Raw genomic sequence first — 14988 nt, 5'->3', positions numbered from 1 at the left:
GTCTAGCCATGAAGATATGATCTGGTCGATTCCGCTGTTTACCATCCCTCCCGTTGGTATGTGGACTCAGACTGCTATGCAGATTCAGGAGTTACCATGGGGGTATGGGCTTAGGGCTGTGAACGATTTGAAAAACAAATGGTCCTAGACTGATTTAAGAAAAAACGCAAAGTAAGAGAAATGTATTATATGGGGGCTGCCTGGTTAATCAACTGCTAGTAATCAATACTTATGGATCACAAATTATTCAATTGTGAATGGTCGCACCAAATCTGACCAGATGGGGGCCCATACTTTCAATAAACCATCTCACACCAGAAGACTAGATTACATTTTGATTGATGTAAATGTATCGGTCCACATCAATGATAATTGTGTGTTACAAAGGTGCGAAGGGGATCATAACCCTTTATCACTGTCTGTGACTGATGTTTATTCTACCATCTCCACTGCTTCAGCTCCTTCTCTCTTTACCAGGGATGTTAGACCAACGCTAGATAAACGTCTCTTAAAATGGAATCAGGTGCTCAATCGACCCTGATATCCTTTCTGCTGTAGTAGCTGACATCAGTGAAACAATGAACAAGATCGAGGGAAGGCAGCTTGAGCAATGTGACAAGTTAATTTCAAATCACACTGCCTTAGTCAATCGTATATCGGGACTCTTCACCGTCCCAATACGCCCTAGAAGAGGCCCTCCGAAACAGAGCCTTTGGTAAGTTACTAAAGGTCGAAATTCTAGGAGCTGGCTGGTGAGAGATATCAAAGCGAGAGATCTCCACGCTATATCCTATGCAGGTAGGGCGCATAATGCAGCTGTGGATAAAGCTAAGACATGCTGGGGTGATCAGAGATGGGCAGCCCTTGCTAAAGATTGCCTGGAAAGAGATGTTATATCTTTCTGGTTTATAGTTACACGCAGGAATTCCCCTGGTCCATGTGGTTTGGCAAACCACATTGCCCCCTCTGCATGGGTTGAGCATTTTGGCACCCTTTATGATACCAACTTACCAAATATCCCCCTTAAAATGGGCCCTCGGTTTGTTCTTCCTCTAGCCGACCCTTTCCCCACTGAAGCCTTGTGTGACCTTGCAGATGTGGATAAATCTTTATTGGCTACAGCAAGGGGACTGCTTCTGGACCAGATGGAGTCCAAGCCAAGGAAATCTGGGCACTTCATATCTTGACGATTGCAGAAGCGATCGCAGCAGGGGGCCCTATTCCTGAATCATGGAAAGCCGCAACTGTGGTTGCAGTCTATAAAAAAGGGGACCGGTCCATACCTCGCAACTACAGACCAATCAGCCTGATCGACTGCATACAGAACATTTTCCCCGGTGTGTTCTAGAGATGATGGAGGACTGGATCTCTGACATGTCTGTTCTCAGTCCCTATCAGGCGTGGTTTCGATCTAAAAGCTCTACAATAGATCAGGCCTTCCGGTTTTGATTGCTTTATTGGCGCGCCGTCGTAATCAACAAGGGCAATTTATGGGTGGCCTTTGCCGATTTACGTTCAGCTTTTGATCTAGTCCCACGCTCTAGGCTTTGGAATACACTTGGCGAAATGAAAAAGCCTCCGCATTTATTGGCATTAGTAGCCCGACTCCATGGGAATAAATGTGCGCATGTAAGATGGGGAAGGCAGAATGATTTGACAGAAAGGTTTACCGTCTCTAAAGGAGTAAGACCGGGCTGTGTCTTGGCCCCTACACTTTTTTCATTATATATCAATGACATTGTTTCTACTCTGACCAAACTCAATGCTGACGCACCCTCTTAGGCCCAAGTCAAAGTTCCAATATTACTCTTTGCAGAAGACACTCTTTTGGTCTCCACTGCCCCGACTGGACTCCAGACACGTCTGACATCCTTTGAGGAATTCTGTATGGTTGGGGACTTCAGATCAATATTATCAAAACCAAGCTGAAGACCTTCAAACCCCACAAACATTTTAAGAAGGGAATAGAACTGGGGGGGGGGGGGGGCACTATAGATTGCACACTGCTTCATGTACTTGGCATTATTTTTAGTAGTAATATGTCTTGGAAGCCCCATCTGGCAAAATCTGTTTTAAAACTTAAGCAATGAGCGGGGGCAGCCCAAAAAGGATACTGCCTCTCACACTAAGCCTATGAGGCCTGCCCTACATTTATGGGAGTCCAGGGTGCTGGGGTCAGTCCTCTATGGGGCTGAGTTACGGGGACAAGCAAACATAGATGCACTAACCACAACTGAAAACAAATTTGCTCGTACTGTAGCATTTCTTCCTGCTAGCACTCCTTTGAAGCCACTTTTATTGGCTCTGGGGGTTAGAAGTATACATGAGAAAGCTAGACTTCACCCCCTGTTCTGCTGGAGGTGTCCATGGTCCAAGCCAGGACTTGTACCCTGCACCGCGGTTCTACAGGAGGATGTCTCTGCTGGCCACTCTACTAAGATCTCTTGGCTCGTGCACGTTAAGGAGTTATTATATCATATTGCGGCTCCGGAGCTCTGGGTGAATCCAGGTAATAGTAATTTTCCATCCAAATCAATCCTGATAAAACTCTACTGGATTGAGGTTAAAGCTCTAAGAAGATCCGACATCCCTAGGACATTTCGTGAACTCCTCGATATTAAGGACCGGATAGGATATGAGGCATGCCGAGGTCAAGGGACCGTTCCCAGTGACAGAAAACGGTACTTTCAATTCAGGGCGGGGTCTCTTTTGCTGAGGACTTTTTGCAAAGCGTTGGTCTGCAGGGGCCGTTGGTTCCTGCCCCTTTGTCCTACCGCGATCGAGAGAGAACCCCATGTTCTTTTTGCCTGTCCTGCATATGCAAGCCCTCGCAGATTATGACTAGCCCCTGATTGTAGGCACTTAGGCCAGCATAGTCATTTAGTCGCTCTCCGTAGTTTGGGGACAGACTCTAGTCTACCCCTGCTATTCCTGTCGCTAAGTTCCTTGGGGCCACGTGGATATTGCGTAGAAAGCTGTTATCTCCCTTACAACTTAGTTGATATCCCTTGTGACTGTAGCTGGCACTTAGAATTGTTAATATGGTTATAATGTATTTTTATGTCAATGGTCCTTATACTTTTTAAACTTTTTACCATTATGGAGAAGTTTTATTATTAATTATACTGTCTTTGTATCCTTGTCTGTTGTATAATATTTGTATTGTACTTGTTTCTATGTGTACCTTTGTGGGCCGAGTGAATGCGTGTGATTGATTGGTGTGGAGAGGGGTAGATTGAAATGGGGTGGGGTTGATTGTGGTAGATTGAGTGGAGTGGGGTAGATTGGAGTGGAGTGGGGTAGAGTGGATTAGAGTGGGGTACACTGGAGTGGAGTGGGGCAGATTGGGATAGAGTGGAGTGGGGTAGATTGAGATTGGAGTGGGGTGGGTTGGGGTAGATTAGAGTGGAGGGGGTAGATGGACTTAGAGTGGGGTTGATTGAAGTGAGGTAGATTGTAGATTGAAGTGGGGTACATTGGAGTGGGTGGGGGTGAGTGGCGTGGGTAAATTGGGGTGGGGTAGATTGGAGTGGGGGTAAATTGGTGTGGAGTTGGGTTAGATTGGGGTGGAGTGGGGTAGATTGGGAGGAGTGGGGTGGAGTGGGGTAGACTGGAGTGTAATAGATTAGGGTAGATTGTAGCAAAGTGGAGTGGAGAGGCGTACATTGGGGTACATTGGAGTGGAGTGGGATAGATTGGTGTGGGGTAGATTGGAGTGGGGTAAGTGGTGTGGGGTGAAGGGATGTAGAGTGGGGTGGCATGATGTATCATAGATTGGAGTGGTGTGGAGTCAAGTGGAGCGGCGCATCATAGAGTGTCTTAGAGTGGAGGTGCGTAGAGTGGAGTGACTTGTCGTGGAGTGGAGTGTTGTAGAATGGAGCTGCGTGGCACAGATTGGAGGGGTCTAGAGTGGAGTCGAGTGGCGTAGTGTGAAATATGCATACTATGGTAGCACACTGCCATTACAGACAACACATTTTCAAATGAAATGATCATTATATTTGCACCGCAATAGAATATTACTGCACACAATGGATAATGTATGTAAATGTCATCACCTAGTGTATTGATGTATTTTGATCGTATTCAAATATTTGTTTCCACTACACTTCAGAATTAGAACAAAAATTATTTGCTTCATTTGTACTAATTCTGGTATATTCAGTTTTTTTGTGCTAGAAACAAACATCCTACATCCTCTCCTCTTACATGGATACTCAGCAGGATCGTCACATACATTCTCTCACTTTGAAGTCAGAGAAAGAAAAGTAAACACCAAGCTCCCTCAGAAGAGAGAGTTGACATGTGGCTTCGGTCTTTGAATACAAAGCAAATGTGACAAGATGAGAACAAGATTTAAAGGCCTATTTACAGAAAGAGAGTTTGTGCAATGATACAGTAGACAAGGTTTGGGCAACGGGAAGGATGAACTCAAGCTGGACAGCCGAAAGCCAATAAAGTCAGCAAATAGAAAGCTATAAAACCTGAGCTACAAACCACAAAGCCAGTGGTAAGCAACAGGCGGAATGCATTCCTAGGTCACTTTTCTGAATGTTCTCAGGATGTCTATAGCAAACCAAAAAGCAATATGAAGAGGCCAGTGATGGTCGCGTCAGAGCACTTTTTTGTGTCATACAAATAAAACAATAATACACAACTTTACGTAACTGGAAATAACGAATGATAAAAAGAATAAACAAGTTGAGTTTCAGAAATCAAACTGAATGCCCACTAATGGTCAGGAAACTCCTGGTTTCTCTGTTTCTTATATATAATTTGGTACAAACTAATGTCATGTTTCGCTTTACTAGCGCCCATCTTTCAGGTCAGGGACGTAACACAGGCCCCTGCGGGTGCAGGGGGGGGGGGGTTGCGGTGCGAGGGGGGGCCCGAGCTACAGGTGGCCCCTTTAGCACTGTACTCAGACCTGACTGCTCCAGATTAAATCCGGAGCGGGGGCCCCTCTGTGTACCTTGCACGGGGGGCCCTTCAATTTTCGTTACGCCACTGCTTCAGGTATGGGGTTTGCTAAATGCACCCTTTGAGTATACTCTCTACAGGCACCGCTTCCATTCCCTCTAGCTCCATAACCCCAGCCTCTGTTTGCCCATGGGCTTGCTCTTAGCCCATTCGTCTCACACTCTGTTGTCGGCGTTGTCCCCAACGGACCCTACCTCTCTCCATGTAACTTACCGAGCCACCGTCCTCCTTAATAAAAAAACAGTTTTATGAGGTGGCCAGCGCTGGCTGCATCAAAACATTTTAAAAAATAAAATTCTGCCACCCAAAGTCTCGCTGCTTTACAACATGACTGTAAGAAGCAAAGCCAAAGCCAATAGCTCTCCCTTTGGTGAGACCTATTGGCTTTGCCAATGCTTGTTCTTTTCTTTTGATCCCTACTTAACTTTTGTTACTATTTTCTAATATGTCAAATGTGTGACATCGCTTTGCTGCTTGCATAACAGGGAGTGGAGCAAAGCTTTTTTGTGCCATTCATTGTAACAAACAATTTTGCACCAGAGCAAAGATGGCCAAAATAGATTGTGAAACCACAACACAAATACACAACACATCTTTGCTGATTAGTGATTACTCTTTTTACTGATGAGGGCGGGCACTGGCGGATCCTCTGAATGATCAGCCAGCACGCGCTGACAGACAGCATGGCGCAATGGAGAGAGGGAGGGAGTCCGGGCGCGGGTTCAAGGAGGCCCGCCCACCGGGCGCCTTAACTAAGTTACTACTGCCAGAGCTGGCGATCGGATCTGCAGTGTGAATAAACAAGAGAGGCCACAGTGTATCTGTGAAACACTGGCAGGTTCTCAGGCAGCACAGGGCGCTCACTGCCTGCCCTCCCGCTGCTTTTGCAGCTCCTCGTTAAGTGTGCCTCATTGGGAGGTCCCAGGGCGCTATAAATGTGTGGCTAAGGCATTTGAGTGCAGTGATGCGAATACCACATAAAATACGTTAGTCTAACCCCTGATGCGTGGTACTTGTCAGGGCTGAAATATACTTTTTCAGAAACATTTGTCAATCTGGTGGCCTTAAAGTTTAGCTTAAAGATACGTTTTTTAGAGTAAATTCAGCTGTACTCAATTTAGAAGGATGTAAGGTGGAGTTTGTCTGTGTTGGGCCTTTAGGGTGGATGTTTGACTTAAGTTCTGTAGAACTTCGTTTCCATTTCTATGATAGCAGTTTGCTTGTCCTCATTACAAATACAGAACTACAGGTACCAGGATGCAAAGGAAACGTGTTTGCTAAGCTCACGGTTCGTTTTTGCTTTGGTGTTTCTAGCAAGTTCGAGGCCACAGCTAGGACAAAGGGCGTTGGAGGGTTCTCGGGAGGGGGTGCAACATGTGTCTCTACCCTTAGTGCTACCTCAGGACAGACTAGCTCTGCTCACCACCCCTTCCTCTTGCTTTGATTCATGCAGTCATTCAAACACTTCTTTTTATTGTTTTGCTCCACTTGAGTGTAAGAAAATATAGCGCCGCATGCTTTGTTCAGGCAAATAAAAAATAGCGCCACATACTTTCTGTATGCAAAGAAAAGGGAAGGGAGAGCAGAAAATGGACACTGGCCATGACCTTGAGATGGCCTCAGTCACAAATCCAACATATTGTGTGGTGTGAGTGTTGTGGTGACATCAAGCGGATCTTCAGCTGCAGGGAGGCCTTGTCAGGATGGGGCAGCACCCTCTTAACATGTGTTTAGGGGGCACAATCTTCATTCACTGTCATGCGGAGTGGTATTAGGGTCTTCCTGCACCTGGTCGTGAGATGCACCTAGAGCCTCGAAGTCATGCTCAGCGCTCCGGACACGCAGATGAGGACTTTGTGTTCTACCTGTGACCTCGTGCATGTTACCTGCAGGAACCCCTGGTGACCCTCACACTCTGCCCCCAGTAGGGCCACAGCACCTGGGCACACTTACTGTTCAGGTCGCAGCCCAGCAGCTCCATGCGCAGGGTGGTCCGGCCGCTGGAGTGAGTGGGGTGCAGGCGAATGTACCTGCCCACGATTGGGGGGTTGAACGTGTTCTCCACAACTCCGGTTCCATCCACATTCCCAAAGAAGACCTGCAGAGGGGCACAGAAGGGACATCTTTAAATGGCAGGACATGGCACTGGGGGGCAGTGAAGGTTCAGAGGGGCAGGGGTACAGACCCAAACCCTCACTAAGCTGAGGGGGGCACAGAAGGGACATCTTTACATCGAGGTACACAGCACTGGGGGACAGTGAAAGTTCAGATGGGGAGGGGTACAGACCCCGCCCTCTTTGAGCTGAGAGAGGGGGCGGGACACAGAAGAGACATCTTTACATTGAAGAACATGGCACAGGGGGGCATTGAAAGTTCAGACGGGGAGGGGTACAAACCCCGCCCTCCCTGAGCTGAGAGTTCCAAATGCACCCACAGCATCGGCAGAGAAGGGTTCCTTGACCATAAGGTCTCTTTGCAGGAGTACCTGGGCTGGCAGTTGATGTGTGATCTTGTGCACTGACTTCCAGGTAAAAACCCGTCAGATATTCCATGTATTGCTTTATGCTGGTGACAGACTAAGATCAAGTTACAAGAAAATCTACCTAATGTAGGAACAACATAGGCATAATTTCTACTAAATAGTAGGGGCACCAGAAGTGACATCACTCACCCTTTGATCTCACAGGAAGTAAAATGAAACCAACCCCATTTGACTTGATAGTAGGTCACTGTAGTGAGCAGTGCCATAGGAGCAGCCACTGCACATCTATCGACCCCAAGGGGGGCCCAGTGCACAGTCTTCCTAGAAGCACTTCACATGAAATAAACCTCATTGGAAGGGAGTGAATTATAAGTGAAAAATCTCTCCCAGTAGATGGACTGGGGCTACCGCGTGATATATGGATGACTCTTTCAACTCTCCGTTGAGTAATAATAATCCACATTTGTAAAGTGTGAACAATCACCCGTAAGGGTCTCTAGGCGCTGGGGGCCGTCGGGAAGATTAAGCAAGCTATTACCCAGAGTCACATGGTGCTGGGCTAATCTGTCCCCGTTGATCGAACCGTGATCCCCAGATTCCGGAGTCAGTCGCCCTGGCCCCGGCACCACACCTCTTCCACACAGATAGGCTATAGATAGAGGGACTGAACGTCCAGTCGTTGCACCAGTTGACATTATCCATCCATAGGGCCCCCTCAGCCCCTAATGTCTACATTTCTTATCCTTGGAAACATCTCTGGGACCCATGAATTGAGAAATATTTGAACTGTCGGCTCTTTGGGACAAGCCATCTCGATACCCCTTCTTCTTCCCTCTACATATCGGATGTATCATCACATCTAGATTGTGTAGCAGGCTCTTACTTATCTAGTCTATATGGGCAATATAATGTTCTTCTTCTGAACTCCATCAGGCCGGCAAACCCAACTCTCAAAGCTCCATGAACGCAACCGGCGGATGAGTGACCAGTGAGTCTGGGGGCAACCAAAGGGATGTCCTCTGGTAACTTCTAAACAGTCGTCATGGACGATAGATGGAAAATGAGTAGAACAAGGAATCAAACACGATTACCTGGGATTACCCGTCGCTAATAAATGATCATGGTCCAAATCATATTCCAGCTAAGAAAACAAAATCATTCACCATTACAATCTTTAAACAGATTTTTAAATATCTAAGAAGGTTGCACAGCGGCACAATGAATCTCTGCAATCAACTCAAAGGCATTCCATCTATGTGATTTCATCTTCAGTTCTCAAAATGAAGACAATTAATAAAACCTACACTCGACCACTTCCAAATATGTCTTGGGCTGTCTTTAAACTCGTTGACAACTCTGTATGAAGAAGCTTTGTTAATCTAGGTTTGTGATTGAAAAAGAGCCCAGGCAAGCTCCTTAAGAATGCACAGAATGGAAGAACTAAGAGGAAATGTTGGCCTTACTAGGGATTTGAGCCTATGTCAATGAGAAGGCTGTCACTAAGAACAAACTCCCACCGCTAGCCGCACTCACAAAGGTGATCATAGAAACCCACAATAGAATAAATGAGTTGGCCTTGTTGTAGACTTCTAAGCATTCGGACTACATAACTCACAGCTATTTCACAACAATTCAGGAATAATTACACTCCAACCTAGATGGTGTTTGTAAAACCAGGTGGCTTATTTATGACAGCCCTGCATCTGCGTAAAGTGGTCCATGCGTGACGTGGTACATGTGTGACGTGGTACGTGTGACGTGGTCCATGCGTGACGTGGTACATGTGTGACGTGGTCCATGCGTGACGTGGTGCATGCATGATGCCATTCTCTCATTTTTATTTATGAAGCCACGCAAAGCCACCCTGAGTGGCTTCGAGTGGCCTCATAAATCATGAGTAAGGCGACGCAGCCCAATTTGCTGCATGGCCCTCCTCCACTCCTGGGAGGCCTTCCGTGGGTGTTGCGGTGGGTTTACCCACGTATCATCCATGGCATTTGACAAAGCCCAATATTTACAAAGTGTTGTAAACCTGGGGAAGCATCAAATCTGTACGCCTCCCGAGGTGAGGCGTAACAAGGAGAAATAAGTTAATTTCTCCTAGGTTTTTCCTCTTCCCACGTGTTCTGCATTCTGCAGCACACATAGAAAGAGGAAAATGCCTCTCGTGTTTGTTTATCTGCAGGAAGGTGCTGCCATCCAGGGTTTCCAGAGTCTGATGAAGGAACAAAGAAAGTCCTCTTCCTGACACATGTGAAGATCTGTCTTTCAAGTAGCTTCCAAATAAGAGCAGACTTTCTGTGCTTTGAAGGAAGCGTCAGAGGCAGCAGTGGTGGTTCTTGGATAGAGACACGACCAGGAACACATCCCTTCACTCATGTATGTCGCTAAAATCACACACACTTACTGTTGCAACACAACAGATAGGTGGAGCAGTCCATCCACTAAGGGATGCCTCTGACTCCATCAAGAGACGCAAGCATCTCCACAAAAGCTAACCAGCTTGGTCCTTGGTCCCCCCCTAGTGATGGACATGCTTCAAGGAGGGCATAGCAGCTGCACCTTTTCTACTAATATTTCTTGGGAAGATCTTGAGCTTGTATCTGGTTTCACAACCTCGTCCTCCTAGACGCCATGTTTACTCACCATTTGAGAGTTTGTGGAGTTTCCTCTATAGCGCCTCCACCTCTTCCCATCCTGGCTGTGAAAGATGACAAACTGGGAAATGTAGTGGCTGGAGAGGCGCTGACGAGCCCCCTGGGTTTTTATGCCATGTATGAGCTTTGGACGCAGAAGGTCGACCTGTGGAAAGTGAGTATGGTTCATCACAACAGGACAATAGCTCCCTGAGGCACGCTCTTGCTATTTTACTACTATTATGGATGCAAAACATTATACTATGAGTTCACAAACCATTTGCACATACTATAAACAGAGCACAGCCTTCCATCAGTATCACCTAGAGCTTTCAGAGTAACAACAGAATCTTATCCTCTCGTAGTCCCAGCTGTCCCAGTAAACAAAAACGGCATTAAAACCTCATAATGAGTGCATCACTCACAACCTTCCCAGCAGCAACACCAGATGACCATCTCAGCATGACTTCATTCTTCATTAACAACAAAGTCCTCCATATCACCCAACGACCATCTCAGCATTAATGACTTTTTATTCAAGCTTAGTCCCCCTCACACCACCATGACTCTCTCGGCACTCCTAGCTTTTTTCACTACCAACAAAGTCCTCCTCACCACCCAATGACCCCCTCAGCTTTTTCATTACCAACACGGTCCTCGTCGCCACCCAATGAACCTCCCAGCATTCCTACCCTTTTATTATCAACGCAGTCCTCTCCACCACCCCATGACCATCCCAGCATTCCCACTGTTTTATTACCAACATAGTTCTCCACAACACCCCATGAGCCTCCCAGCATTCCTACACTTTCATTAGCAACATAAGCGTCCTCACCACCCCATGACCATCCCAGCATTCTTACCCTTTCATTCACTTACTCATACAGATACTAATACGTACTCACTCACCTAAAACGTCACAGCCACTCTCACAATTATTCACTCACCCATACAGTCACTCATATACCCCAACGCTCAGCTAACTATAACTGCCGAATTTGTCTGGTTTTGTACGAGGAGTGAAACCTGAGCCTAACTATAAAGTCTCTGCAACCTTTGCTTTTTTCAGTGAATAAATATGTAGTCATTTATATATATATATATATATATGTGTGTGTGTGTGTGTGTGATCAAGGGCAACTGGTGCCTGAAACGCGTCATTTGAGGAAAAATAAAGATTAATTGCCTACATTTCCGGTTAAATGTTTTGATAGAGTTATTTATATAGCGAGTCATATACTGTTATGGTTAGAATTCATTATATAGTTATAATTTTTTTATGTGGTGGTGGCTATTGAATTCATAACCGAAGGAATCACGATTACCGACGTCATCACAATTTCCGGCCTCCCTGCGAAAATGGAAAACAGGTTGTTCTAGAAATACAATAGAAAAGCATGAGTTTGAAGTGTACAGTAATAACCCCTTGTGTGCACAATACTGTACTATGTGTGCATACATGTGTTTTCACTTTATGGAAAATGTGCGATCGTCGCGGTTAATGAGTCATCGCCACGTCCCAAATAACTGCAAAAATGCAAAATAGGTCTAAAAGATGTTTTTTTTTTAAACTTAGTAGAAAAATATAAGTTTAAACATGGTATGTAAGAAGTATGTATATAGTAATATGTGATGGGCAATGTTCAGAATGGACTTTTTTATATATTATTTTTGGATGTGTTGGTGGCCATTGAATGTCTGTTTTTGTTTCCGTTTTCGTGACATGTCCACAGGAATCGGGATTACCGATGTCATCGCAACTTCTGCTGTCTTTGTCAAAACAGAAAATAGTGTTTGAAGACGATTACTCTGGAAACTCACTACAAAAATATGAGTTTGAAAAGTACACTAATAAAGCTCTACTGTTAAATATACTGTAGAATATGTCTATATATATGTTTTACACTTTGTACAAACCAAGTGCTCTTCGTGACTACCGACGTCTCTACGATGACGGCAGTCGTGAAAATACATTATTTTTGTAACAGTGGCTTTTTCTAAATTGATCACAGAAAGAAAAGTTAAAACAATATTTTTCTAAATATTTAGACTTAAACTTTATTTTAAATAATTTCTTTAAGTATATTTTTCAGTATGTAAAATACATTTACTGATGACAGATTCTACACAGTAAATGCAACAATGTTATGCCGATTTACATCTACACAGTGAATGCAACAATGTTATGCCGATTTACACAACTGTTAAAAATAAAAACAGTTATTAATGCACCTTCTGATAAACACATATAAAATCGATGAGTGGTGTATTATATAAATATAATACACAATATCCAATTATAGAAATAAACTACTAAAATCTTAGAGGTTCACTTAAAAAAAATGGATGTTACAATCAAGCAATAGAATTTTTTTGAAACTGAAAAAAATAAAGGTTACTGGGACGTTATTGTTAACAATTAACATTTAAAAAACCTTAGAAATTCACTGAAAAAAAACAAAGGTTACAGGGACGTTATAGCTAGGGTAATATTTCACTCGTACAAAACCAGAGAAATTCAGCAGTTATAGTTAGCTGAGTTAACTATAACTTGCGCCCCTGCAATGCACTGCTTATGACCTCACATATTACATCACTCATGACATGGTCAGTGGCATCACTCATGACATCACTGACGACATCTCAAATGACATTACTGATGACATCGTCCACAGAATCTCTGACACACCCACTCACACCCCCATGTAACCTTTCATACACCCGCTCCAACTTTCACACTACCATTCTCTAAACTACTGAGACACACATACCCACTCACTGATTCATAGGTCTACACACACATTCACTCAGTCACCCATACAGCCACTTGTACACCAACTCACTCACTAATAAAGACACTGATATATCAGACAGCCACACAGCCACTCACACACTCTCCGTCAACAGTAGAGAGGCTAACACACCTAGTCACTCACCCATAGAGTCAATCACACAGCCACTTGCTCACCTATACAGCTATACACACACCAAAACACTCATACATACAGATACTAACATATACTTACTCACCTATACAGTCACTGACACAAGCCCACACTCACACATACAGCCACTCTCACAATCATTCACTCACACATAGCCACTTATATACTACAACACTCACCTATACTGACTTTCATATATGCACTTACTCACCCATAAACCACTGATACATCCATTCACTCTTCTGACATAGCCATGCGCACACTCACTCACCTATAAAGTCCCTCTGAGATGCACTCACAAACCCATATAGCCACTGATTCACCCACTAATTCATCCATGCAGGTAGTCATACATCCCCTCACCCACTCACACAGACACTCATACACACATACAGGTACTTAGACAACCAATCAACAACCCATACAGCTACTCATGTACATACTCACCAACCCATGGAGCCACTTACCAACCAATGACAGACTGATACAGACATTCACTGAGACATATATAATCACTCACTTATACAGTAAGTCAAGCACCCACTAAATCATCCATATAGGCACTCATACACCCACTGATTCATTAATACACCTTGGTGTATATATATTTAACACTCATATACTTTTTAGAAACATAGTCACTGGATGATGTCATCAGTGATGTCATCAGTAATGTCACTGACCATGTCATGAGTGATATAATGTGTAAGGGAATAAGCAGTGCATTGCGGGAGCGGGAGTTACAGTTAGCTCAGCTAACTCTAACTGCTGAATTCCTCTGGTTTTGTACGCGTGAAATAGCACCCTAACTATAACGTCCCTGTAACCTTTGTTTTTTTTCAGTGAATATGTATAGATATATTACTGTGCCACAACTACCCCAAGGAAGAGACAGCACTCAATCAAGAAGGAAGAGATCCTGTTTACTTGCACAGGTTGCACGGACTCGTTTTGGCTAATGCCTTTCTCAATGTTTAGTCGATCAGCGCCATTAAGTATATTTTATCACAATTCTTTGGTTCAGTGTTCTGTGACATCACAAGTTCATTAACATAAAAGAGTGACACTCTGAAATGTCCCCACTTGGATCATACAATTGCGGCCGCCATTTTGTAACATATAACATCTTTCTACATAATGTTGTGTATTGAGACAGCATTCATCTAATTTGATCAATTATACGATATTCTAATCTCATATCGTAGGCACCACTATGTACTGTTATGCTAGATTTGGAACATTTGATAATCTCACTCATGTTTCCCCAACAGCTGTCATACAAAAATCATCATAGTTGTCCTTCCAAAAACATGTAAAAGCATTTAGAAATTTGATACACCCCTACTTAGAAGCATACGTGATTTTTAAATAGATATCTCATGTTTCAATAAGTGCTCCTCTATTGCTTTACCGTATTTTGTTTAATTGTATATGGCATTCCGAGACATGGCGAAATTGAGTTGTGTAGTGATGATATATGTCATTACTATTGATCACCTGGAGCGTATCCCATAATTGTACCCTCTATGGGCTTTTCTTTATACATAATAGCATGTGTGTGTTCTAAAATGAGCAATTTTGTGGTATGCATAATACTGCCAATATATTTTACTTGGCATGGCCATTGTAGGCAGTAGATCGTGTATGGAGTATTGCAGTTCATGAATTTATTTATCGTTCTAGGTTTACCACATCCTGGTACCGAGTAGGTAAGTTTCTTAGGACTGTTTTTACATGCTTTGTATTTAGTGCAAGGACAAAAGCCAGTGATATTTCCAATTCTGGATTTAATAGTTTCTGTGGAACGATGGCTCTGGACTATTTTATCTTTGATTGAGTGGCCTTTTCTGTAAGTTAAACTGGGACGATCCTGCATTGTGTTACCTATAACAGGATCAGTTCCTAAAATGTGCTAGTTTCATCGTATGATTTGACTGACGGCCCC

The 14988-nt window shown here is 44.0% G+C and overlaps 1 protein-coding gene across 1 annotated transcript in view; it reads right to left on the bottom strand.

The window, feature by feature from the left end:
* The window catches only part of F8 (coagulation factor VIII), a 589495-nt gene that overhangs the window by 94662 nt on the left and 479845 nt on the right, over positions 1-14988 (bottom strand). The window contains exons 22-23 of the mRNA XM_085630970.1: positions 10109-10264; positions 6934-7078 (exon numbers count right to left, since the gene is read on the bottom strand). Coding sequence (XP_085487096.1) covers positions 6934-7078; positions 10109-10264 — 301 coding nt within the window. The remainder of the gene's footprint in view (positions 1-6933; positions 7079-10108; positions 10265-14988) is intronic.

Source organism: Triturus cristatus, chromosome 10, assembly GCF_964204655.1.
Source record: "Triturus cristatus chromosome 10, aTriCri1.1, whole genome shotgun sequence".
Classification (NCBI taxonomy): domain Eukaryota; kingdom Metazoa; phylum Chordata; class Amphibia; order Caudata; family Salamandridae; genus Triturus; species Triturus cristatus.
Note: the sequence above shows the minus strand (reverse complement) of the source record. Positions and strands in the feature narration are given on the sequence as shown.